The sequence below is a fragment of the Egretta garzetta genome, unplaced genomic scaffold (assembly GCF_000687185.1).
Source record: "Egretta garzetta isolate BGI_Z169 unplaced genomic scaffold, ASM68718v1 scaffold107, whole genome shotgun sequence".
Taxonomy (NCBI): domain Eukaryota; kingdom Metazoa; phylum Chordata; class Aves; order Pelecaniformes; family Ardeidae; genus Egretta; species Egretta garzetta.
In genome coordinates, this window is record NW_009260399.1 from 1375114 (window position 1) to 1402751 (window position 27638).

General features: G+C 38.5%; 1 protein-coding gene across 1 annotated transcript in view; it reads left to right on the forward strand.

The window, feature by feature from the left end:
- CFAP99 (cilia and flagella associated protein 99) overlaps positions 1 to 27403 on the forward strand; it is a 57253-nt gene extending 29850 nt beyond the window's left edge. The window contains exons 7-15 of the mRNA XM_035898648.1: positions 958 to 1023; positions 1986 to 2045; positions 5985 to 6073; positions 8306 to 8510; positions 10249 to 10390; positions 11572 to 11723; positions 16100 to 16305; positions 24756 to 24918; positions 27236 to 27403. Coding sequence (XP_035754541.1) covers positions 958 to 1023; positions 1986 to 2045; positions 5985 to 6073; positions 8306 to 8510; positions 10249 to 10390; positions 11572 to 11723; positions 16100 to 16305; positions 24756 to 24918; positions 27236 to 27403 — 1251 coding nt within the window. The remainder of the gene's footprint in view (positions 1 to 957; positions 1024 to 1985; positions 2046 to 5984; positions 6074 to 8305; positions 8511 to 10248; positions 10391 to 11571; positions 11724 to 16099; positions 16306 to 24755; positions 24919 to 27235) is intronic.
- Positions 27404 to 27638: the final 235 nt, after the last annotated feature.

Genomic DNA, 27638 nt, shown 5'->3' on the forward strand with positions numbered 1-27638 from the left:
TTGTCAAAAATCTATGACAACTATAAAGTCACGTAACCACCAGCCACATTCTTCAGTGAAGAAAATGCATGAATACAAGGAACAAAGGAAAATCACCACAGAAATTATAGCTGCAATAACAGCAGTTTTTGTCACCTCTGGAATGTTATAACAGGCATCCAAAGCATTCACAAAGGTCAGTTCCCTAGACCTTTGGCTGAACAAGATGAAATGCTGGGTCCTAAAAGAAATATGCATTTAAAATGCCCTTTGTTTCATAGCATTACTGCAGAAGCTGTAGTTGTCATTATAAGTACCATGCCTGAGCATCTGTAAGGAGTGAGAACACTGAAAGCCATACTCTAGACAGTTAGGGAAGCGCTGATGTTGTGGACAGCTGCTGTCCAGAAAGCCATTAGAAAATCTAGCCCGTGTTTCACAGCTGTGATTCGAGATTACTGTTTACAACCAAAAGAAATATCCCCAAACGAGAAATGTGACTGCCTGTACTTCCCCCTTTAAAATGACAGGTGGAATTACTGTTAGGAGTATGCCTAGTGGAGAAACCCTTGGTGCTCAGATCCCCTGGTCATAGTCTTCTAATTTAACTCAAAACCAAAGCCATTGTTTGCAAGTATGTGGAAACAGTTACTACCTACAGTACCGATGTGCCATAGATAATTATGAGGCTTTTAAGCTGAATTCTGGATAAGCAACATGTTTCATATGGGCAGACCTATCAAAGGCCTGATGCCCTGTGCAAAGGATACAACCAGAGAGAACTATGTAGAAAATCAAGACTTGCCTACTTCAAGTCTTTAATCAGAAATGAAAATTCATATTAATACTAAGTCAAGCTTTCATTCATTGGAAACAAATTAATATACTGGGCTGGGCTGCAAGACTTTTCGAGACAGAAAGTTCATCTTAGAGAATTTAAAGGTACCATAATCTTTAAGCTAATTGCTTTAATTTTAGGTTCTGCTCCTGAAAGCAAATACTAACCAGTTCAGGTGTGCAACCATGAAGCCTGAAAAGGGAGAGGTATGCTACAAAATACTTTATTTCCTAAAAATACCCCAGTACGAAGATGAAAAATGACTAAAGTATTTAAAGATTTCTCAAAGTATTTGAAAATTTTTGTTTATTTAGGGTTAGGAATTATGTGTTATCGTTTATAGCTATACTGTCATTTCAGATCCTTATACTAACATCTGCCTCTTTGGATGCATAATGCACAACCCCCTTTTCTTATACTTCTGGTGCTGCTTTATTACTCTCCTAATTTTGAGACAAGCAGCCTTCCTGCAATACTACTCCAACAAGTCTCCAAACTGGCAATATTTCTCTAAACCCACATATTATTTTTCCATTAACTTTTATGCCACAGAGAAGCCAAGCTGAGGGAATAACGGTCCCATTCATACAGAATTCTTGTTCTGGTTGATTCCCAGTTCACAACTATGTCACCAGACTATGCATGTAATATATTCATTTCAGCATCACATCTGCATATTTTACTCACTGTGTTCATCCCCGTGATACCAGACACTTTCACATCAGTATCTATAGCTAAACTTTGTAAAATTAAATTAATAACCATCAGTAGAATTCTACCACTATTTAATAATTTCATGAAGTGTCCTTTGACACCCTATTTTGTCTTCCCAATATCTATTTAAGACCTGAATATATTCATATATACAGATAATATTTCATAGTCAAACAAAACATCACTGTTACCTTTTTTAGCATTATTTTAGTCAATAAATTTTAATCAATATTTGGACCTACACTTGTATGGACATTTGATATGAAATATTCCCTCTAAGTTAGATGTACATAGCAAGTTTTTGTGGATATAGCAGTTCCAAAATACGTCCCCTATGATCAGGTTTGTACTCTAGTTGAAGAGTGAATTTTGGTAAATACCTAGTATTTTTTTTGCTGAGTACTTGAAAATCTGTCTCTGAAATGAAATCACGTATTTTTGGTTTGAACTGCAGAACACACATGACAGTATGAAGAGTAATCCAGCATTCCAGGCTCAAAAGATACAAAGCAAGGTGAGTAATCTTTAAGGTACGGTTGTCAGATGTTCTTGAAAACTTTGAAGTGAAAAACACACGTGCAAATTTTGTGGTGAGGCAACTCTACTGGAATCCATGTTTTCACACCAAGTTCTGTGGTAGAAGAGGATGGATTAGGTCTATGGCTCATCAATTTTGGCCTATGGACCATTAACGATCCACAAAGAAATGGTCAGCGAGCAACAAAAGTGTGGCTACTCCAGGAGGGAAGAAAAACAAGGAGCCAAAAGTAATGAAAGCACAGGCAGTGCCATCACCAACCAGGCTACAGCATCTGAATGTGACAAGGTTGGTGGTAGTGATGGGTTCTGCTGACAGCCGGTCATCCTTAGACAGAGCAAGGTAACACGTCAGGTCTGGGTCCACCCAGGAAGTCCATTCAGGAGACAAAGCTAAAACAGCAACCAGGTCCATGACAGCAGGAGACAAAACTGGAGAAGCAACCAGGAGCAGAATTACCTCCAGCATAATGGGAAAGGACTGAAGCCCGTATCTGAGCCTAAGAGGGGCTCCTGGACCATTGAGCAGAGGATGTGAGTCCCAGATGAGGCTGGTCAGGGCAATTAAGGCCTATTGGTTCCTTGAGGACCCTGACAGGTAAGTTGTGTGCAGTTGCACAATATAAACATAATGCCTTAACAGTGTTTTCAATTCCAAAGGGAGAAGTTTTTATGTAAAATGGTAAGGATTGAGAATAGTCCACAGGAAAAAAAAAAGAATTGTGAATCCATGGTTTAAGAACTCATTGCAGGGACAGAAAAATCTTGCGTCTGTAAATTACTGTTTCAAAATGAGATCCTGCAGAATGCTGAACAATCATTCCAGCTAATGACTGTCTGGTACACAACATACAATCAGCCTGGATGTTTGTCTTGTTTCCTTTAGGCACGTACTGAGGTCATAAAATCCACTATACTGATTGCTTCTCTGCTAGGATTTCCAAGGGTCAGAGAACTGCAAACAGGGAAAATGGGCTGTTCAGCCTTAACGGTATAACACAGGAAAACTCACATTGCTATTTCTGCAATAACTGTACTACAATAATCACCCATCTTACATCGTTCAATCTGTCACCTTTCGTTTGTTTCAAGTTCATATGCAAAATACTTTCATGTGGAAGCTGTGCTTTTATTGTGACCTCAAATATCTTGTGAGCAGGTCTGCCTCCTCTTTAAAACTATGTATTTAGGTACAGCTCATATACACTTCGGAAAGATTGATTCCCTGCTTGAGGAACTGGGCATCTGGCAACTATTTCTAAAGCATATCTGGCATTTACCACATACTGAAGTTATCTTTAGTAACAGTATCACCTATTCACTCTGCTTGCTTACAATCCAGCAGCATTTAAATTACAGGAAAGCAATAAGATCCCAGTTCCTTCTGCACTCAAAAGAGAGGGAAAAAAAAAGAAAACAGGAAACATTTACATAGTTAACGCAAACATGCATGACCTGTAATTATGTGGGCTTGTATGTAGACTATCAATATATTCCACTTCCTTTTCTCATAATTTAAAATACTGAAATCTTAGGACTAATGCAAGTCAAATCATCTGCCTAAATTGCATAAAGAAAAATATGGATCTGGCATCTTACGGCATTGATCAGGGCCACTTCTAATACCTGCTAGTATCTCCTCTAGGGCACAATCAGTTTTATCTCGTCTAAACACATTTGCCTTAAAGGTTAGTTAGGTGATATCCAAGATGCTGCTATAACTTTCAAGCTGAGATAGGCATGTTGTTACTGACTTTTAAAATACTTTCTACTCCTGTTGCCTTCCTGCCTGTGCAACTCTCTGAATAGACAAATCCTAAGAGGAAGGTTTATCCAAGATTTATAAATAAGATTAGAATCTTTCCTCAAATTAATGAAATAATAATAATAATGTTTTAACCAACTAGAATTTTCCTTTCCTCTTTTTAGAACACCCACAATACATTAAATACATTTTCTTCATTTCAGACACATTTGTTATGTGCAGCAGCAATTATTTGTCATTGCTGTTACAAAATATCTATTCATCCCTTTCACTGGAAGAATGAGACAGTACAAATGCATCATTACTCTGTCGCAATCTGCCTCTTGCTCATATCAGGCCTTGCTTTTTACATATTTATTGGAGTTGGTGAGCTATTGTGTGTTCATTAGGTGGAAGTAGTGAATAGAATTTTTTTTCCACAAGAATTAACAGTGTTCTACAATTTTCCTGATTATTTCCATTTTCTCATCTTGAAAAAGGGGAAGATATTTCACAACAGAAAGAGAATGAGTAAAATTCAAAAATTCCTTGATACCACATGACATAGAAGAAGCTATTCAGTTATCTTATTTATTCCTGTCTGCATACATCTTGGGACCCCCAGTTATTTTGACAATATGGACCGTCATATTTCTGTTTCATTGTCATGCAGTCATATTTCTGTTTAATAAACTAGAAAACTGAAGTTAAAGGTATTTATATAATCATTCTTAATTTAATTCTCTATCCAAATTATAGTTAATAAATACGGAACATGAAATCTGTATACACGGGTAATTGCCAAAAATAGGAAAGTTTCTACATGTGTCAGAGAAAATGTCTACTCTAAGCCAGTATAGTGTATAAAATACAGGCTGGAGAGGGAATGTTCATCTAATGCAGGAGACTTTGAGCAGGATTGAGAAGTAGACCAAAAGAAAGGATGGACATCATTAGGCATTAAGAAGAGTAAGTATTGTGAGTCAAACAAAAGAAATAAAATACATTCGTTTGGGTTCTTTTCCTAAATTCTTCAAGAAACAGATAGGTAATTAATGTTTGTTCATTAAAATGTGCCATCTGTGCGGAAAACACTGTAATTCTACTTAGTGAATTCCTAGGTGATAGCACGTGTTTGTTATCCTCAACCTACCTAATTAATATAAATGATAAACCATCCTTTTTCCAGTTAGCTTATGTATTTCAGGAGACTTCAGTGCATATTTGTGCATACAATATTTGCAGTATATAGGTTGAGTGATTCTGTGCATCTGTTTCTCAGCCACTCATTAAGCTGTTAATTTGGAATTTAAATACATTTGGATTCTGAACACAGAACTTGTCTGAATTTAGGTCAAATGTGTCATGACTAAGCTTTGTTTACTGCAGGAATGATCCCAGTTCTTAGCCCACCAGCACTGCTTTGCCTTGGTTCAGATCAGGTATATTATACGTGTCTGCAAAGGTGATGTATTTTTTCTGAATAGCCTGCTTGTGCAGGGAACACTTTTAACTGGCAGAGAGGTTGTTCCCTTCCTCCCTCAGTATTTCAAGGCTGTCTGGGAGTTAGTCCTAAGGCAATACTTTGCAGAACTGCAAAGCAGCCACAGGATCTAGTCCAAGTTACACCATGAGGACTGAAAGTCACTGACAACCATACTTCACTTCTGCTATCTAGAAAATGGCAATTGGGGATGCCAGTTGTCTTAGAAATATTTTGAAGTTAGAACAGTGATTATTTATAAAACACTGTTGACACCTTCCTATGAAAGGTACTGCTTATGTTTTACTTCAGTGGCTTTAGCTAACTTACCATCTTTCAGAGAAGCTGTTTATTTTCTTTGTCCAAAGCAGATGGAATCCCTGTACACTATGTATATGAGCACTGAAAAAAATGAAAGGAAGTGAAGACATTCTATGGGATTTGACATGGTCCAAGAGTGATTACAAATTTATAATCCACTTGGGGGACTTTGCTGATTTCTTAAGCAGCTTGAGTGGTTTATGAACAGCATGCAATTTCATTGTGAATGTCAGATTAATACTAGATGAATGCTTTAAGCAAAATTTATGCTGTCTTAGGTCGATTTATTTAACCCATTGAAAAGTTTTTATACCCTGTTTTATGGTTTACATTACTAACTATAGTCTATACATTCCTTTTCCTGACAGATTGACAATATACCTATTAAATTAAATGCTGCAGCTATTTTAAGAGAGGGTGCCCTCTACCAGCGGAAAATGGAACAGGAGCTTAAGAGGTATAATCGCACTTCTTTCTCAAATTACTTTTCACATCCCTGGATATGGAATAATCAACCACATTAAAAATAATTAACTAAATTCCAGGTAAACTAAAATAATAGATCTGTTGTAAGGCATTTGGGAGCAATTCTATAAACACAGTTGACAAATAAAGAGAAAAGTGGACTGAAATGAAAGCCTACATTAAAGTCATTGTTTTACTGTAGATGCTATACAGTGTGACTGTGTTCTGATTTAGCACTCTGGCTAGTGTCCGCTTGCAAAGTCCAACAAAGATCACTTGTTATATTTATTCCAATTCTCCAGAATAAATAATGACCCAAATAGCACATCTATTTCTGTGTCCACTGTGAAAGATGCATATATATTAAGCCAAATAATTTCATATACCTCCATTTTCTTCAATGGTTTGTGGTCAACTACTGCCAATTTGATACTTGAACTTGTTTATATGTACATAAAAATACCTGTCCATTTCTATTACAGTCTGATATGGAGGACTAAGAGTGTGCTGCTCACAAGGCTAGATGAACCAGGAGCTGAGGGTGACAGCAAGGCATGTAGGGACAATGTCCTCACTGACAGCAGCCCAGTTCCATAGTACCCCAGCAAGGCAGCGGAGCAGATCCAGTGACAGACAGCAGGGTCAGGGAATGGTCCAGTGATTGCTGGATAAGTCCGTAGTGACGAGTCAGGGCTGAGGTCAAGCCAAGGAAGCCAAGTCAACAAGGGAGGCTCAACAAGGTACTAGGCTGGGTGCAGGCATACCTACAGCGTAGCTTAGGCAAGGACAAAGGCTGTTAACATCAGCTTAAATGTATCTTCCAGGAAGAAACTCTTACACACACAACAGGACTTTTCATAGCTTTTCCTCACGCAGCTCTTTTAACTCCAGTCTGACCCAATGTTATATGGTTGCACTGCAACAGGGCTGTCTTTGAACACAAACAACTAAATCCTAGCAGGGGTGGGGAATAAGAGGTTGCAGGTCCTCTTGGTGCACTTAGAGCTCTAAGGAATCCTGACATAAGGGTTCCTCTGACATAAGGAATCCATATTCAGCAGTATAGGTTTTTAGCGGACATTAACTAGGGAGAGGGTGACTCCTGAATAGCCAGTGCAGGCTGTATTCTGTAACTAGAATTACAGAACATTGTCACTAATAATTTTAACAAAGATAAAACCTGTATCATCTTGATTTAGTATTACTGCTAATCCACCTGACTTAGCAGGCTAAGCGTTAAATATTGTTAGCATTTCAAGTTCTAAGGTTGGATTTGGTCTTTGGGCCTTGCAAATTTTGGTATATGGGTCGGGATTCTAGCAGTAAGATATTATGCATCACTCAGCTTCTGTTATCAGCTAGGTATGTATATTGAGGTTCTTTTATATTACATATGATACTGTTCACTCTACCTGGTAGAATTCCATTCCACTCAGCAATGGAAGAGATTTTCCCCATAACTTAACACTATTTTATTTTGAGTTTTAATCTTCAGCTGCATTTAACATGCAACAGATATATATGTGTGTATATATATATATGTGTTGGGGAGCAGCAGTAATGCACAATTCACTGTATTTTTGTGTCTCTGCCCTAATTCTTGGCTCATTCAATCCTCTGCTGCAAGACTTTGATGGGCCTGCCCCAGAGCTTTGCTACACTTTTCTCTCTCCAATGAGCACAAAAAAATATGACATGGTTTTGCTTAATAGCTGGATATTTCTTTGCCTCATTACAGTAATATTATTTAACCGAAAAAATACTAAACAGAAATAGAATTAAGCAAAAAAGTTTTTAGTTCTCTGTGTTAAAGTGGCCAAGAAGATTGCTGAAGAGAAAAGGTATTTATTCTTTTTACCTCTAAGCAAAGTAATCCTCTGAGAAAACATACGCACCTTCAGCCTGATTCTCCTTGCTCCTTAGGAGAATCCATATGTAGCTAAAGTTTGCCCTCTCTTGGGGCTTTGTTTTACTGAAAACTTTCAGGTCCATGCCCTCATGCACTTTCTTCCAGCCTGGGTCTCCCAGGCTTTCCACATAGTAGGAACACCTCTTAGACTGGAGTTAAAATACATCTGTCAAATGACTTTGCGATGACCACCTTTTTTCTCTGCAAAGATCAAACACCTTATGTCACAACAAACTACTAGAAATGTTTTACGGACCAAGGCAGAGCTGCAAAGCCAGATGCCTAGAATAGTATACTCTTTCTTCTCTCTTGCAGAATTGAAAATTTGCTACGAGGGGCTGGAGACCCTTCTGAATTCTTGGAATGGCAAAAACAGATGCGTGGAAAAGATCTGGAAGAGCAGCTGACTGAAATAGAGTGTAGGAGGCTTCAGGGGAAACTGAGTCATGAAGAGGCACTTCTAGCCCATCAGACTGTGATTCAAGAAAATAAGAAGAAAGCTGATCTAATGAGAGAAGAGGTAATACATAAAGCTTTACTCAAATTTTGCTGACATTCAATCAGTGCAAAACATGCCACAGATGATACCTACCTGAAGGGGTAAAAGTTCTATGCATTGTCTTTATTCACTGGAGTCTGAAAACAATAGAAAAATAGTGCTATAACACTATATTGCCAGACACAGCAACGCTTATAGATTAAAGTACTTTTTACAGGTGTTTGATTTGATTGATAACACTTATGAAGTAAATTGAATAAAACAGAAGGTTAAAGCATTCTCCCCTATATTCATGTCATTGCGCATATCCTTTTTGAACAGACACTGAGATACTAAGCATCACTTGCAATGAAATCACCAATATATGACTAATTTCATTATATTGTTAAAATGAGAGCCACAAATATAAAATAATTTTTTTCCTTAAACTGACTTCATATTATCTGACATGCCTAGATCTCTCTTAGGGGAAAAGTCAGCCAGAGAACCCTCTCTGGATCTATATATATGGAAAACTGAATATTTATGGCAAGAAGTATTTTCACCCGATTTCCAATCTGGAAAATCAGAGTTTCCCAAAAACATTGCTACATCTTTTCATTTTTTTCCCATACTCACATTACATTTTTCCAGTAATTCCTTTAAACTAAACAAGTGATCAAGAAATAACTAATACTACAGATTTTAAATTTTTCATAGTCGCTGTCACAGGCTTTTATTTTCTATTAGCCCAGTTTGCTGCTATGCCCTGTAGGCCAGCCAGTACTTTTCTCTTGGCCACCTCTCACAGATGTCTCTGCAGTGTTTCAGCAACTTAAGATGCAAACACAAATGTACAAGATTTTCATAAAGGCCATGCTGCAAAAGGGAAACTTGCTTAACGAGTTCCTTCTCTGTCCTTTAAAAAAAAAACTTTCAACCTTTTTTTGGCATTGAGTCTTCATGTCTGTTTAGACAGGCTGTAGCAAGAACTTAAAGTGGACCCTAATGTGTACAACTGAGCATAGTGTGAGCTCACACTCATTCCAACATTATTATATTCACCTCACTTTCAGAGCATAAGTAAGTATTCTATTTTTTAACAGAAATGTCCCAGTATAGATTCACGGATGTGAAAATCAGACTTGCTCTAACCTGACCAATTCCAGGCAGCTCCCTTGGCTTGCCAACAGATGCCAGCAGGGTACTTCATCCATATGGAGAACTCCAGAAGTACTGAGCACCAGTTCCTTATTCACCAATAGCTGTCATGCTGACCCTCCTCCTTCTTTTAAAACTCTAGTCTTCCATCTAAAACAGAAAGTACAGTAAGGAATGCAGTCTGGGAAAATCCAGTTTCCTGCTTCCTGTTCATTTCCTCTGACAAAGACAGGAATGTGGTAGCCAAAAGTGAACTTTCTATATGTTACAGAGATATGTCTTAGGCCCAAGCAGATCCTGCAGGCACATAACCAGCTGTGTATTAGATTGACACTCCTCTTGGTACCTCACAACCAGACCCAGAGATGGCTTTTTTTGTTTGCTTTTAGAAACCTGTGGGAGGGAACCCTGGAAAAAAGCAGTGCAAATGTTATGGAGGGTTGTTGTGGGTAAATAAAACATAGAGAGGGGAGCTTACGTCTATGTTGTCCCCAGCCAATGTCCTTTGTTACTTTTGTGGATGATGTAATACTTTGAATCCATTTGACCATGCACTATTTGAATGATTTGAGGCACTCAGTTATCAGGAATTTTATTCACCTGTTTTTTTGGGATTTAGAAAGCAGACCTGATGCACCAGTATGCAGAGAAACACCTACAGGAACAGAAAGAAATGAGAGAGCTGGTGGAGCAGGTCGTGGAAGGACACAAGAATGCAAAACAAGCAAAAATAAAGCTCCAGAAATACAAACAGCAGATAGGTATTTATATATTGCCAGAAAAAAATGAGAGATGATGCCAAATGTCCCCAAATTACTTTATTTTAGTGGGCGAATTAAAATTTTTACACAAAGGAAACGGAAGTTGAGGGAAAGATGCAGGCTATACATTTCCATGAATGCATGAATATGAATTCCAGGAACAAGTTGGTAATGGGTAGATCAGAAATTCTAAGCTACTGGTCGTGGGAATTACTCTTTGTTTATAAGGCAGAAATACAGCACTAATGTTCTCCAACTAGTTTCCCTTCCATCTAAAAGTAGCATAAGTGAATGACTGTACTTTTTGTCAAATCAAGCTATGAAGCTCAGATTCTTGTCATTCATATCATTAAGAGAGAATTTGCCTAGCAACCATTGTGAAAGAATCATGGCTCAAGATTATTGTCTTCTCCAGAGAAGACAGTCCAGAGAAAAAGACTGTAGCTAAGGAAAGAAAAGCGATCTCCTAGAAGAACAGTATCACAAGGGAGAAGGATGTACCGCCTCCAAGACAGACCAGTTGTTTGGATGAAGGAAAATGCTACTCATCCTCCATTATTCTTGAAGAAAATTCTTCAGTTAATGCATTAGCTAATGAAGTCCAGGGAGAAGGCTGTTCTGACTGGCATGGCTGTATATATTCCAATGCAATGCCATGTTAACATCTACTGTATGAACAGGCTACCTCTAGTTGTGCATATTTTGGTGAGCAGACTTTTCTCTGCTTGTGCATCTCCATATTTGTATCAGTAAAGGTTGAGGTGGGCAGAGGGTGTTAGCCACTCTGAAATGGCCTAGCAAAACCAACCAGCCTTTGCAATTCAGTGATTTCTATCATATATATAGCTTGGAAAACTATGAATATTTGCTATTGTATGATATCCTTTTATTAAATAATGAAACAGTATGCACTGATTAGAACAGAATTTACAAAGCAGTAATTCAAAGTGTCTATATATATACACAGTATGTTTATGTGTTGAATAGAATGATAGATAGTGGAGGTGGGAAGTACTCATTTGTTTCTCTAATCATTCCTCCCACCAATGCCAGACTGTTCCCTCAAGTACCTTTAGATCAGTATTATTAACGTTATTCACAAACACATATGAATTTTCCTCCAGATGGACTACTTCTTAAAATATGCAGCCAGCTAACAGAGATTCGTTCTTTTCTTTCAGTTCAGGAAGTTTGTGAAGAAAATAGAGAACTTCTTCGGCAAGCTTTAGAAGAAGAGGAGGAGAAGCTAAGGAAAAGATATGAACTAATTCAACAAATACGAGCTATTGAGTCTTTACCAAGCCTCAGACACAAGTTTGTTGATTTAACTGAGGTAAGCTCAAAAGGAAAATCTACTGGTTTTACACAAATGTATATTGCATACATTTCATACATTCAGAGGAATTGTGTACTGTATGCAGATATATCGCAGTCTGGATGTGTAGCATCAAGTACGGTGACCCCATGACACAAAGGTTACATCTGAACTGGAACTTTCACAAAGTTTATAAAATGAAAATTTCCCCAGGAAGAATAGTCTGATGGTGAGTGAAATCTTAGTCCCCTTGAAATTCCTTTGAATTTTGCCAATTGGATCTGGGTCTCCCAATATCTTTCAAAAAGAGACTGACAACATGCTCTATCCATCTTCACAAATTCACAGATTTGTGAATCCCGGGTAAGGACTGAATGAACACAGAGTTTGGACTGCTGTACAGCTGTTAATATTGCAGTGGTGATTGCCATGGTAATTAGCAAAATTAATTTCCTTTGCTTTCAAAACTGTCAAGAGAAACCAAAACCTGCTGAGCTGTTACGCATGTACTGTGCAAATAACTTGCGTGCATGTGGTTAAGTCTACAGTAAATGTTTTCCAAACTTCTTGAACTTACTATTGATGCATAACAACTGAGATTGCCTGAGACTAGGCTTTGCAAAGTCCACTTTTGTGGAATTTCCAGACTTAGGCAGCATCCAGAGATCTGTTATCTTACCACTAAATCAGAAGCAGAGCAGCTGAAAATACTCTTCCATTTGTCTTATCCACACCAAAAGAAAAATAACATAGAATAATATAAACTTGCACTATCAATTTTAAATATAAGCCTTTGGGATTTCTTTCTCTTCTTTCATGAGTACTCAAATGAAGATCACAAATAAAAAATATCCATGGCTAGTCTGCAGGAACCATACAGAAGGAACAGGTCTTCCTTCCATGGGGCTGTTGGAACAGTCAATATGATGCTTTGGTTTTATCTCCTGCTCCTCTGAACAGAACTGAGCCATTCATTGATTCCAAAGCTACCTACTGTCTTTGCAACCACCAGGAAAGGGACCTTGACAGGCTGGAGGAGTGTGCCCATGTGAACCTCATGAAGTTCAGCAAGGCCTAGTGCAAGGTCCTGCACCTGGGTCAGGGCAATCCCCAAAATCAATACAGACTGGGGGATGAATTGACTGAGAATAGCCCTGTGGAGAAGGATTTGGGGATACTGGTAGATGAAAAATTCAGTATGAGCTGGCAATGCGCACTTGCAGCCCAGAAGGCCAACCGTATCCTGAGCTGCACACTTCTTTTTAAGCATGACCAGCAGGTCTAGGGAGGTGATTCTCCCCCTCTGCTCTGCTTTTGTTGAGACCCCACATGGAGTACTGCATCCAGCTCTGGGGTCCCAGCACAGGAAAGACATGGACCTGTTGGAGTGGGTCTAGAGGAGGCCACAAAAATTATCAGAAAGCTGGAACGCCTCTCCTGTGAGGAAAGGCTGAGAGAGCTGGGATTATTCAGCCTGGAGAAAAGAAGGCTTCAGGGACACTATATTCTAACCTTTCAGTACATAAAGGGGCTTATAGGAAAGACAGAAAGATGTTTTACCAAGGCCTGCAGTGATAGGACAAGGGGCAATGGTTTGAAACTGAAGTAGTTTTAGATTGGACATAAGGAAGAAATTTTTTACAGTGAGCGTGATGAGCCACTGGAACAGATTGCTTAGAGAAGTTGTGGGTGCCCCCTCCCTGGAAGTGTTCAAGGTCAGGCTGGATGAGGGTTTGAGCAACCTGATGTAGTGGAAGGTGTCCCTGCCCATGGCAGGGGGGTTGGACTACATGATCTCTAAAGGTCCCTTCCAACCCAAATCATTCTAAGATTCTGTATCTCAACTTCACAGTTCCCTTTTACTCACAACAGCACTTTGAGTGAATTAGCACACTTTTGGTGATAGCTTGCCCTGTTTTTTCCTTTCTACAAAAGGTTTTTTAAAACTTAGTGAAATTAAGTATGTGTCCGTAAAATTCTCATTCAGTCTCAAAATTTTAAAGTACCCAGTTCTTCCCTTGATGGCACTTAAGTTGCTTGAACACTAGCATTACCTACTGCACGAATATAGGACTTTTCATATTTTAGGAACTGCTTCACTGTCTTCACTGAATATTTTTGAAATGCAGACACTCCAAATATTCAGTCTCTACCTTTCTGTGTTTCTATGAAATACTCTTTCCTAGACCTTTTCAGTGTCTGCTTGCCATGTTCAAACACTACCATTGGTATATATGCCCTGTTGCAAAACACTTTCACTTCCTGTGAATACAAGTTGACAGTCATTGACTAGTTTAAATAAGAGGCAAGGTATTACAGCATTTGCTATTTGCAAATTCACTCTAAATTGAAATCTGAAGAGATAAATGATCATTTACCATTTCAGTAACCTATTGTCGTACGTATTTTTCAAGGACATGCAAAAATAAAGACTACTTACTATTGAACTCCTGTATAAATTTTCTACTGATGCTACTGGTGACCATTGTTTAGGTCATGTTTGGTACACATGAAGAGCATGGAAGCAGAAACCACTGAGGTAAAATTGAAGAGTCAGACTTTAGGTGAAAAAACAGTGATGATTTGTTACTGACTCAACTTTTCAAGCTTTGGGAAGAGAAACTATGGGGACCAAAACTGCAGGAGACACTCTTCGAAATCTTGTAAGAGTCCCCAGGGATGGCCACCCAAGACACATTCTCCTTCACTGATAAGCTTGTATCATTAGATTCTCCAGACTAAACTCAGTAATAATCCCTTTAAGCACCAATATTGTAGCAGCAGAGAGTCAAGCTTGGTTATGTGTTGTACCCTATTTTGTGGTTTTATTGCCCCTGCCCCAATGCTCCACCTTATTGCTTTCTTCACCTCCCTTGGCTTTCCCCTGTTTCATGGACCTGCTGCTCTGAACAGCCAGAGAGTGGTCACTGGAGGACACGTACCTGAGTAGACTGCTTAAATGCATCCCAAACCAGAGGGACTGGAGCCAGGTCAACTCTTGCAGCCAAACCAACAATCTGTGCATCTATCTGACAGAGCATCCTTGTCTTTTCCTGGTTGTTTTTTTTTTTTGTTGTTCCTTCCCCACCATGTTCTGTTTTGTGAAAAGCTCCAAAGTAGAAAGGCAACCAACTACTATTCTGTCAACAATTCGCTCAGTATTCAATACAAGGGCTTTTTTTTCCTGCTAAAAAGGATTGCTTGAAAAAATGAAGGCTCTCTAACTGAATAATTTATCTCCATTAAAAGGACTTTAATGAGTTTTACTTACATATGTTTATCGTTACCACTTAATTTCAGTCCGAGAAATACGATTTGGAGGAGTGGTTGTTCTTTTGGATTACACACACACACATTCCCCTGTCACTAGTTCTATGGAACTAAGTAAAGCAAGGTCTTTGTAATTAAAATCCTAACCAGTGTTTCACTCCTAATGTTATACAACTGTATAGCAAGAGTCAGGTTAGCATCTTGACTTCCTGCACCCATCTACTCCATTGTAACATGTCATGGTACAAGATACAAACTAAAGATGTGTACCAAAAACTGTGTTAAGATAAAAAGAAGAATATTAGTTGGTGCAAAATGGATTAAATTTTGCAAAGCAAGCTACACAGAAGCTCAGTATTTGTGTGGGTTTATGCAAGTTTTCCATACATGCAGATGTATATATGTGTAGACATGGGGAAGGGAAGAGTGTATGTAAGAGCAAGGGCCAAAAACTTCAAGTGTTCACAAATCTGTTTAGGAATTATCTGTCTTTGTATGCAAACTAAGGTGCAGAAGTCTCTCATTACAGATCAGAATTGGGCTCATTATCATTCTTATTGTGAAGTGGATTTCAAAAAGCCTTCATTAAACATTCAGGTTTGAATATTTTAACTTTGGCTATTAAGATCTGAATTTCCTGGGTACAAAGCATTGTTTAGTCCTAGTCTTTTCAGATAGAAATAATAGATACCAATCCATAAATTGGAAATAGATAAATACAAAAATTGCATATTTTTAGCGTAGCGTCTGTTCTGTTTTACAAACTAAAAAATACACAGTTTTACACATTTAAAAACTGCAAAAGTCTTATTAAAACCAAAAGAGAAGTCAACTAGAATTTTTTGGACAGTAAATATATTGTATTTATGATTAATCTACTGTATATTTCAAGGCTTTTTCATTAAATGTTTTATGAGCCTTGCATTTTTACACATACAAAAGGTAAGCTCTACACCTTAAAAACAGCTTGTAAATAATAGCTAGGTTAGGGCCAACCCTATCTTTTTTGAAGTCAAAATATGTTCAGCATGATTTGGAACACAATCAAAATATTCTGGTTTTACTCATTTACTCTCCCCTTGGTATTTACAGTGTTATTTAAACCTATATTTCATGTTCTCTAGACTGGTGGCCATGGTTTAATTTGTGAAATGTCAATAGTGGAACTACGTGAACGCCTCGCTCTACTCAGAGAAGCACAGAAGGCAGCAGAGGAAGAGAAGAGAGACCAGATAATTCATGAAAAACAAGCTAAGGAACAACTTCTTCTAGACAAACTGGACCAGATTTCCCTGTTCAGAGCAGAACTTGGACGAGCAGCTGCTTTAAAGTCAGTATAAAACAGCATGTGACATTTAAGACATTGCAACTTTGTTAATATTTTGCTAGCCCCTTGAGGAGAAAAACAAGTAGAGAGCAAAATACTGCCCTTTTATAAATCAGTATGACTTTTGTCAAGGATTACACTTGGGGCCAGAATTTCCATTTTATTGAAAATAATTTGGATCAGATTTAACAAATCTTTTTCATCATTTTGAATTTACGGTTGAAGACACTCCATAGGCAAGTGTTGGCAGTATTGCCCCAGGATTCAGCGCCGATATTATATATTGAGAACAAAGTTCTGCCTTTCTTCTGTTCCTTTTCAGCTAATCAGAACTAATTTGATTTTATTAAAATCATTCTAGTTTTCCCCTTAAAGTGGTTTCTCATTTTCATCTAAACCAATACATGAGGGCTATAGTGTGCTTCCCTGAACTTCATTTGTTATGTGAAAAGGCAGGCCTTATTTTAGAAGTTAAAAATATTTTAGGAAGGAGATTTTCTGATAACAATAATAAGTTATAAATTAAATATAGCAGTAGATCAAAGAGAAAAATCCTTGCTTACAGGCTCTCTGATCAAATTTTTTATTCATTATTCATATTTATTATTCATCGTCATATTTATTATTCATTGTCGTAAAGGATCCATAACCATCATAGATGCTTCACATATGCAGAAGACAGGTCCCTTGCACAAAGAGTTTAAAAGCTAAGTTAAAGCTATTTACAAATAAAGCTGAGCAGGAAGAAAGCCTGTGTAAAAGTGTAAAATATGGCACACCTCTTGATCTTACGCCATTTTTACCGCATCCTGACTATTTGCCATTGTTTTCCTGCAAGTTGTCTTTCACCTTTTCCCTTTTGTGAGTTTGAGGCATTAGTCCTTGTCTTGCCATATTTATTTTGCAAACACATGTTCAGGCTGACATTCTGAAGACATGTTCTATCAGGCTGCAAACACATCTTTAGACTTACCTTAGATAGGTGTTTACTGCTGAGATGCCAAAGGTGGCTTCTTAGAGTTAAATCCGTGTTACTGATTTATCATCCAGTTCTAAATCTCAATTACAGAAGGCAGTATTGATGTATTCTTTTGACTAGTTTTCACTAGTCCCAGCTCTAATTAGGTTTGTTGATGATAGTTAATCTCCAAAGACTGGGGTTTTACTCTGTTAGTACTTAAAGAAGATAGTTTAATGAATTTAAGGAATCAATAACTTCAGCTGCAGTGGATTGACTGCATAGATCAGTGACTCTCTCTTCTATGGCATATATCGAGTAAAGATTTTAAGACTAAAGAACCTGAAATGGAGTTGGAGCTAGAAATATACTCTTTCACTGTTGTGAAAGCCTGTGGGAGCAACTCAAGCCACCGCTTTCCACTAGAGATGCAAACTGGGCATTAAGAACTTGTATACTACATAAAACCTGTTTCACTAGTAACTACATAAAGAATCATTTCCTATGCTAGATGTGCAGCCTGTGAATTTTGTATAGTGCTGGGTTTCTTTAAAATAGACTCTTTGGCTTAATTCAGATCTAAAACTGTTCTGATCCTGAAATAAGCTATCCTTGAATGAGAAGCTAACTTTGATTCACTTGTCCTGACATTTGAAATGTTTTTTAGAACAGACCAGCATGCCAAAGATGGTAGAATCCAAATGAAATTAAACACTTAATTTGCAAGCTTCTAGTCAGACTCATGATAAGTAATACAGTAATTTTAATGGAACCTCGTTTGCTCTCCAAATAAAGAAAATATAAAGGTTCATTATAGATATTATAAGGTATTTCCTTTCATGGCTCCCAGGCAATATATGTATGTGACTTGGGAGGTATCATCAAAGTATACCAGAAATGTTGTTCTTTGGGAGCGTATTTAATGCATTTTCATCTAGAATGCAAATCTATGGTGTTATTTCTGTTACTCTGGAAGTACAGCATGCTGGCCTACTTACAAATGCTAGACAATTTGCTGTAGCTTTTATTTCTCGCTAAACAAACTATAGGTTTTGTGTGTTAAACCTGATTTACAAATCTTGAATCCTGAAATATCCATCAAGTCAATGTGAGTGATTAATTGCTTGGGTTGTATTATTGATATGCTGCACAGGAGATGTAAAAAGCAAATTTTTATGTTTACAAAATTAATTCATAATTACAGGGAAAGAATAGCAAATCTTACCAGTAGCCTTCATAAGATAGCCTTATGCGTCAATATAAAATTACATGTTGTATCTTAAATTGCATTATGTTGAAGGCTACTTCCAATTAGCTAAAGTATGGCGGCTAAGCTTTGCTAAACAAATGTGCTTTAGTTAGTGTCAGCTGGAGTTTAATTGGGTCCCTTCCAAGCAGGTTCCTTTCAATATCATTTACAAACAGACATACATCAACACAAAAGCAGCACATTGAGCAAGCATATAATGAGCCATATTAAACAAAATAGGAAACGGAACATGAAAAATTACAGAGACATCAGCCTTTAAGGGACTGCAAGCCATGACATCCATCACAGCAGTGGCTTTGTGAGCGCTTGCAGAACACTTAAGAATCAATTCAGTATATACGCAGGACGTCCCTTTAATTGCTAGCATTTCACACAGTTTGAAAATCAGCACTAGCATATGAAGTAGACAAACACTAGAGTTCTCAGCTTTCCAACATGAGCGCCAAAAGATTTATGAGTGTTTGAATACATGCTAATGTACTAAAGTTATGTGCCTGTATACTTCAGGTACAATTCCTTTTCACTCCAGTGAGGCTACATCTATTACACCAAGTCATTTAATGCACTAAGAATCAATCAGCAGATCAAACCATTTGGTGCTGAGGCTCTCTCCATCCACATTACCTGTGGTCTGGGGCGCTTTACTTTGGGTTGGATTTAGTCTGGTCTTGGGACTGCATATTCTCACCATTTATGTGGCTTAAAGCTGTCCAGAGGAAAGTTCTCTCACAAAACTTCACATACTCAATTCCTCGCTCCCCTGCAAGCCCATCTAGTGAACACCACACTATCCAGCTTCACATACTCAATTCCTCGCTCCCCTGCAAGCCCATCTAGTGAACACCACACTATCCAGCTTCACATACTCAATTCCTCGCTCCCCTGCAAGCCCGTCCAGTGAACACCACACTATCCTTGTGTTTGTCTCACACAGATGGCAGTAGCACATCCATGTCCCCACCAGCCGCTGCCACATATGTAAGGTACAGAGAAGCCAGCCTTATTTCTACTTTTGCTCATATTCCTGCCTTGTCGGTTTTCCTGCTCATTTTCAAGTGACACGATGGTGCCTGCTGCCCAAGCTTTCTCCCCTGTCCAAGTCAGGGCAACATCTAGTTGAAGGCAGCAGCTGCTGTTCCAGGGTGACACTCTGAACTGACACTAACCCTCTTTGACTTCCTTGTATATGAAGAGGAAGAATCAGACAATTTTTACAAGGAACAAGATGCACAGATTCCCACCAACACAAAAGTTTACCACTACCACATCCCCACCGTGGTGCTGGGGCCTCAGCACTGGATTACACAGGTGGCAAAGCACTCCTTCCTCTTCCTGCCACTGCCAGAGCTCAAACCCCTCCTTGACAAGGGGCACTGTCCACGCACCAGTGTAACACCTCTCTCTTGGCCTGAACCGGGGAGGGGTGGAAATAGCATGAGGGCAGCCATGGCAGGAGGATGAGGGGGAAGGCTGGTTATGGGGAGGGAGAGGAGAACATGCAGAAGGGAGGGTTATGGATGGATGACTGTGATGGTCCTTTCCACGTAGAACAAGCTCCCTAAAGCAGGTTTTCCCTGGAGTATCCAGGTCTGACTTAGAGGGTCAAAGGCCTTCTGGGTGAGGAGGGGAGAATGGAGCCCCATCCTCAAAAACCTGTAAGACACCTGGCAGCACAGCCCTGTGATGCAGCGCACAGCTGAGGGAAGGGGCAGACAGCACATGGAGGAAGAAAGATGTAACAAGGCAACATCCCTATGCATGGCTGTTGCTTCAGATCTTCAAAAAACAAAGCCTAAAATAATGAAAAAAGCTGAATAGTTAGCAATGTAAGGGACTTTGGTTTGGTAATTCATAATGTTTGTGATTTCATTAATGTCACAAATTTCATAAATACTTGGGAGTTCTGTGTGTTTGCATTAAGTAAGTAAGATTTAGTTTCTCAGTCCCTACTGCTGTTAATGAGTTCTTCACTAGCACTGAAACAGAGGGAGGAAATTTATCAACAATGCTGGATCAGAAATTTAAATATGTGAAGAGAGGTTGTAAAGAAGACAGAGCCAGGCTCTTCTCAGTGGTGACCAATGAGAGGACAAGAGGTACAAGAGGAAACACAGGATGTTCCCTCTGAACATCAGGAAATACTTTTTTACTGCAAGTGTGACTAAGCACTGGCACGGGTTGCCCAGGGAGGCTGCGGGGTCTCTATCCTTGGAGACACTCAAAATCTGTCTGGACAGGGTCCTGGGCAACCAGCTCTAGGTGGCGCTGCCTGAGCAGGGGGATTGGACCAGGTGACCTCCAGAGGTCCCTTCCAACCTCAACCATTCTGTGATTCTGTGAATGAACTTTGATTATATAGCTTCATAATCTTTATTTCCAATGAGGAAAATAATGTTATGAATAACAATCACTTCCACACCTAAAATTAGGTGCGTAATAAGTAAATTGTTTCAGAATGGAGTCAGATTTTGAGTGCTTGAATCCCTCACATTAGCACAAAATAGTAATCTAATAGTATAGTGTTCTTAAATGTCAAAATAATGTCTCCCTTAACAGTGAACTGTTAACAATTAGATGCATTCATTTTCCTCCCTGCGATCACTAATTATATAGTGCAGGACAGAAAAACGGTAAGGTACTGTGACGTACAGACAGCCCTAGTCACTGAGACTGAGAGTATGAGGAAATAATTTTTTTTTTTAAATTGTTTATTGCACTTTAAGGCAATCCTACTTCTGCTTTTAAAAGTATATGTGTTTATTGCACAAGACTCCATTTTGTAAGGTGAGCTTATAAATACAGTCCTAGCTGCTTAAGTTGGTATTTTGGTGCCAAGAATGGTCAAGTGGCCATTTTTACTCCATCTCCTACAAGTATTGAGTCAGTTGAGAACGGTCATACATCCATCTCCTTATACTTTTGATGCACAGGTAGAGTTTGAAAATGTAAATGAAGAGCAAAATGTGGTTTTCAGGAGGAATCCTCTGCGCAAATCTTCAGATTCTCCATTTTTTAAACACAGCTGAGAAGACCTAATCCAACTGTTCCAAGTGTTTTTTCACTTCCTACAGGAAAACCTGTAATGCCGAATTGCTGCTTCTTCTGTTATAGGTCAGATGACCTCCTCAACATAAAGTCCATTTGGCCAGATGCTAAAATTGCAGGGCAGATAGATAGTTAAATAATTATAAGGGATATATAAATAAGAAGACACTGGACTGCCAAACTCCAGGACAAGTTTGTAAAATGTGAAATAAAAAAATACTTACATATTTTTAAAATTCATTATATTCACTGAGGAAATCATTGAGACAACAAATACGGGATGTCAACTGCAGTTTACAATGTCTGGAACATTATTTTTAAGTAGAAAGACACTTACATTTTACCCATCACTGATGGAATTGCTCTGTACTTCATCATCACGAGCCAAAATCTTTCTGCTGTTGATTGTACACATAGCTTACAAGGAAAGCGAACAGAGAACAAAATCAGTGATAGATAAAGAAATTTTCACTGTCTTTTTATATACCATATTCTGTTGAATCTCATTAATCCCTTGCTTTTCCTCCTTTGAGTAGTTTATACATATACCCCACACTACTACAAACTTCCATAAGCATGTTCGAGAATCTCATCTCATTCCTTAACACTGAAAGGTACATTCTGACAAGGGCACTAGGCAAAGACTGGAGTTTGTTAAACCATTTCAAATACACATGGACTTCAAAAACATGACAGATTTTTTCAAAGTCTTTGGTAGGGAAATATTTTTTTAATTATGGCAGACTCACAAAGGGACGGAAGACTCTTGTCTGAGACCAGAAGAAAAGACAATTAACAAATTTTCTTTTGGACTAAAGATTTGACATTACATTTTAGAAACTAGTATGAATGTTAAAGATTGGTTTTCATTCAAGGTGCTCATTCAGTACCAGTAGCTGGTAAATAAAATTAAAATGGTTTCTGCTTTTTTTTTCATAAATTAACACATAATTTTATATTGAATCTGGAGAGGATTTTTTTAACTAGGTACTACCCCATTCTGACTGGCTGTTACCCTTACCTCATTAGGAAACACGTGATATGGGGTGACAGAGATTATATAAGATTTTTCTGTCTTGAGTTCTGAAAGTTCTCAACTGACCATCACAGAAAAACAGAATTTTAAAATCTCTTTTTTCATTCCTTCCCCTCTTTAAGTTTCTGTTATGACGTGGTGTGGCATCTGAAGATCTGTGGGATTGGCAGCTTTTTGGAATAGTGCAGATGACTGGCACATGACTTCATGCAGAAGAGGACTGAATATTAGTCTGAGGATAAGCAACTAATTACAATGTTAATTCAGAAGCAGCTGCTGCTGCATCATGATGTTAAACCTCTTGCTGTATTTCCTGTAATTGTATTTAGAAGAATCTGGATTTGCATGTAATGAAAGGTTTTGTTGCTTATTCCCACTGACAAGATTTAATCATCAAGTGTTTACATAAAACCTTACTGTACATTCTCTTATATCCCTTGGAATGCAATGCTTTGTTACAATGCAAATAGACATAATCCATGTTCACAATTAGATTAAATTATAGTACCTAATTTTTAGATTTACAGAATAGTGTTAAAATAAATCTCAGTGTAGCAGAGTATGTCACAGTACTAAAGAGGATAAGGAAGTGTTATCCCAACCAGATAGCATGACACAAACAGCAGAGAGGTTCAGGAAGTATCTCAGGAAAGCAACTGGAAATGAGAAGCCAAGCTAAACTGTGCCCCTTATTTAGAGTTCACACACACATTTCAGAATGTAACATGGGTCAAAGCTACCCTTCATCCAGTTCCTAAGGATTTTGGGAACTGTAGTCCAGAATGGCTGCTCTGAAGAATACCTGCTATTATGGGAGTTTTCTATCAGCAAAGATGAAGCTAACAAGGAAGACAAAAGCCATCTCTCCCAAGATGAATGAAGTGTTTGGATCCCTGGAATCTTGGTACAGACACTTTTTAAGGCAAATTGGTGGTTTTAGCATCAGAAGGAACTTCTTCCTTCTTCGCCTTCCTCTAGCTCCTTGAGAAGAGTGTGCCTTATACTGGAAATGCTGTGGTGTAAGACCCAAGAGATAAGGAAAGAATTCTGTTTTAAAACATTTCCGAGGGGCAACCTGTCTGTGAAATGAGTCCTGCCACCGACAGAGTAACAGTTAGAAGATCGGCTGAACAATGCCCCAGTACACTCTGCTCTTGGTCATTTGGCGTCTTAATCTGGTTTCCAATAAAAGCAATTGTAGTGTTGTACATATACCACAATATCAAACCACCTTGTACAAAACTATCCTTGCCAGCTGAGAGAAGGCATCAGATCTAACCTGGTTATATATTATAGAATTATGTATATTCTTTGGTAGATCTGACACTTACATTAGCTCTGAATTTGGCCAGAGAATCACAGCTGCTCATGACATAATATTAATACTACAGCTTGATCATACTGAGCCAAATTCAAGAGCAATATTGAATAAAAGAGAAAGCTGGATGTTAAGTGAATCACTATGCAAGGTGGTGTAACCTACATGAAGAAGTTGTGAGTAAATTGTGCCAGTTGGGTGCAAGTGAGCAAAACCAGCTAAAATGTAAACTCCAGAGAAGAGAAAAGTAGCTACAACAGAAGGGGGAAAAAGGAAGACTATTCAATAACCTCTCTCTTATGCCTTACTTTTATGCTGTACATGGTGCTATCAATTTATGCTCACCTAGACCCACTAACCTTAATTAATACATCACCATCCCATAGATTCTGAATCTGGGCATTGAGATTACAAAGGAAAGAATATCTTTCATTTTCCAAGGGCTACAGTGATTGAGATGAATACTAATGATCATATAAGGAAAACTCCATAGTTCTCACAAGCAAAAAGCTGCAGTATTATCACAGGTTTTGCACATACTTTTTCTAAAGAATGTCATGTCAGGCTTGAAATAATTCAGATATTGTCATCATGGCATCCTGTGGGAAGAAATTATTCTATGCTGTTTAGTAATGCTGTTCTGTAAACAAGAAGCAAGTTGTGAATACCACATTTATCGAGCTGTATGATTTAAACCTGGTTTGAGTCAAGCTGGTTCCCAGAAGCAAGATAAATTCATTATTATCAAGATAATACATGCTCAGATGGATTTAGTCTGTGGGTTGATATTATTTTACCTTCTCATTGCTTCTTTTTGATTTTCCAGGCAAGAAGAAAAGAAAAGAAAGTCCCAGTCTGGTGAAAGGCCCATGAAAGATGAACGCATTTTAAACCTGCAAAAAAAGATTGTAGAAAAAACAATGGAGCGTAAAAAGCAAGCAGGACTCTTAAAAATTACCCCCCAGAAAACCAGCATCGCCTCAAGGAAGGTCTGGGAGTTACATAAGGAGAAAAGCTCTGCAATAGACCTGCTGTTCACAGACCTTTGCTCAACTGCCAGCACCGGCAGGGGGGCAGAGGCAGATGGTGCCACACATGACTGGCAATAACAACTCCCTGCTTCCTGCATAGGCACGATTTCTCCAAACCATGGCCTTGACCTCACCTTCTTGTCACACATTCTGCTACCACAGAGCAGGGCTCATCCGTATGACCCACAACATCCCACGCTTACTACCACACACTCTCATCCCTTCAAAACAGCATCTTACACACACACCCCCCCCCCCCTAACTCTTGTCTTTCTCAGCTTCCTATCACACACATCCCATTATGCCAAACAGGGATGCTCACCCCCTCTCTCACCCAGGGCATGCTCCAGTTTAGCATTCCCATGGTTTTTACCTCACCTTTCCTCAGCCCAGTCCCATAGCATCGGATGGAAGCCCCAGTAGCCCTGTAGACTTTATGCTGGCTCACACTGGTTGTGTTTCCTTGGCAAGGGTTTAAAGACAAGCGGTGAGGAACTGCTGCTCGGGCTGCTGCTGCCACCTCTGCCATTGCCTCATGCATGCCTAACATTTAGAAGTGGTTTGTATACCAGTAATAGTGCATGTACCACAGCGTTTGGAACACTGCAGTGAACAGTCATGATGGGATCACTTTTTGAAAGCTATACCTAGCCCAAAGTAAAATTGGAACTAAATCTCCCAATCCATTAAAATAATAACTCTTTACCTATTTTGTGAGAAAGTTAGATGAAGCTGAATTCAATGAAGAGGAAAACTGTACTGTTCAAGAGTGTATAGTTTAAAAAACAAAATAATGCAATCTTTCAGAGTATCAATGTTTGCCGCCTTCAGAATCCCCATTTCAGGCAATCAGAACATGTAGGTGCTTATATAGACAACTAGGTCTATCCCTTTTAGCAAAGAAAACATTGAAGATCTACTTGAAGAAAGCATTTCCTAAACTGGGATGGCTTTCTGAACTGAGGTTTTGAACACATGCCTAAACGCTTTGCTGGATGGAGTCCAGAGTAAAGTAAAAGAATTAAATGCAGACTTCAAAGGAAAGCAGCCATATAATTACAAATGTGAGACATTTTTTAAATAAACAAAGAGAAATTATAAATTCACAGCTAGAACTTTTGACCTTTGATGTGGGTCTGTATGAGCACTCTGGCGTCATATGAATGAGCAAGAAGCCAGGGTTTGAAAGTTAGATGTTGTCTTTTTCTTGAGCTTAGCTTTACACAGTAAGTCTCTTAAGATGTCACAGTGCTTTTGTTTATGTTCTGCTCAAATGTTAAGACATCTGTAAAAAAAAACAAAAGGAAAAAAACAATAAAAAAAAATCAAGGTTACTATAAATTATTTAGCTGTTTTGGTGTATCTTCCATCAGCACTGTTCAGTTCTGCATGACCCTATCCAAATATTACTACAGGGAAGTGGCTCAGTTCTGGTCAGATATGTTCAGCAGCATCTTCATGCCAGTTGAACTGCATACTGCTGAAAATGGTGTTAGTGTGACTATAGGAGAAAATTCCCCTCTTAGTTATAACGCAATAGGTATCTGGCATTCAGTTTGTACTGCTACCTTTCTGGTTCCTCAATAAGTAGAAAAAAAAAGTGACACTAACCCCTTGCATTACAGTTCCAAGTCTAGATTGTGGCCTCAATTACATTTGTGATGGCCCTTTAGGCCCAATAGGTTTGTGCTGATCTAAGTCAAGGTAACATTCATTTATAAATGACTATTACATTCTTAATAAAACAGAATTTATATTGCAATCTGGAAAACTGACCTAAGAAAAGCTACCGTAAATGAAAAAAAAATTATTTTTCTACCATTTAAAGCAAAGAATCAGTTGAAAAAGTAGCAGTTTTCTGTTTGTTCTGAACTTTTTTGGGAATGCTCCCCTGTGAACCCAGCTTTTGAATCAGCAAACCAGTAGAGTCTGATAGGATTTGTGCAACTGTTCACTTATGGCTTCAAGAGTAAACTGTTGGCAAAGAAAGAACATAAGGTAGCAGCACTGGAACAAACTATCTAGATGTAGTTTCATCTTGATTTAACATTTTTTGGAGTGTTGCAGCTGTGTTTAATTCATCTTAAACTGGGCAACCCGCTCAAGTTACCTTTCTATTCATCATGCCCAGTTTGATGTTGACAAGTTTCCCGGTCATGTTAACAAATAAACTGTGTTGCCAGCCAGCCAGCCTATCAAATAAAAGTTCAGTGTATCCTCGAAAGAGAACCACTGTAGTGTCTGCAGTCTGATCATCTGTGTTTCTTTTCTGCAGGACTCTTTGCAATGGAACCATTGGAAAGAACTGGAAGAGAGTCGGGAACGGCAGTTCAGGATCCTTCAACATGGCTTCATGGCCAGAGAAACAGCTGAGAAAATGGCTGCCCATGAGGCAGCAAGAAGTGGAGCCACAGGCTGTATATTGCGCTCTGAAGTAAAATAAAATATATTTGAAAAATTCTGGCCTGCTGGAAATCTCCCAGTATGCCTATTTACTACAAGGTTGAATTCTAATCTTTATTTCACCTTTACAGTGTGATTAGAAAAATTTGGGTTATAGAGGCACAATAGAATAAAAATGGGGGGGGGGGGGGGCAGTGATAAATTTTTTCCTGTTAGAATCAAAAACTTTAAGAAACTGAAACCTCACCATCAGAGCTCCTACAGCAGAATGGCAA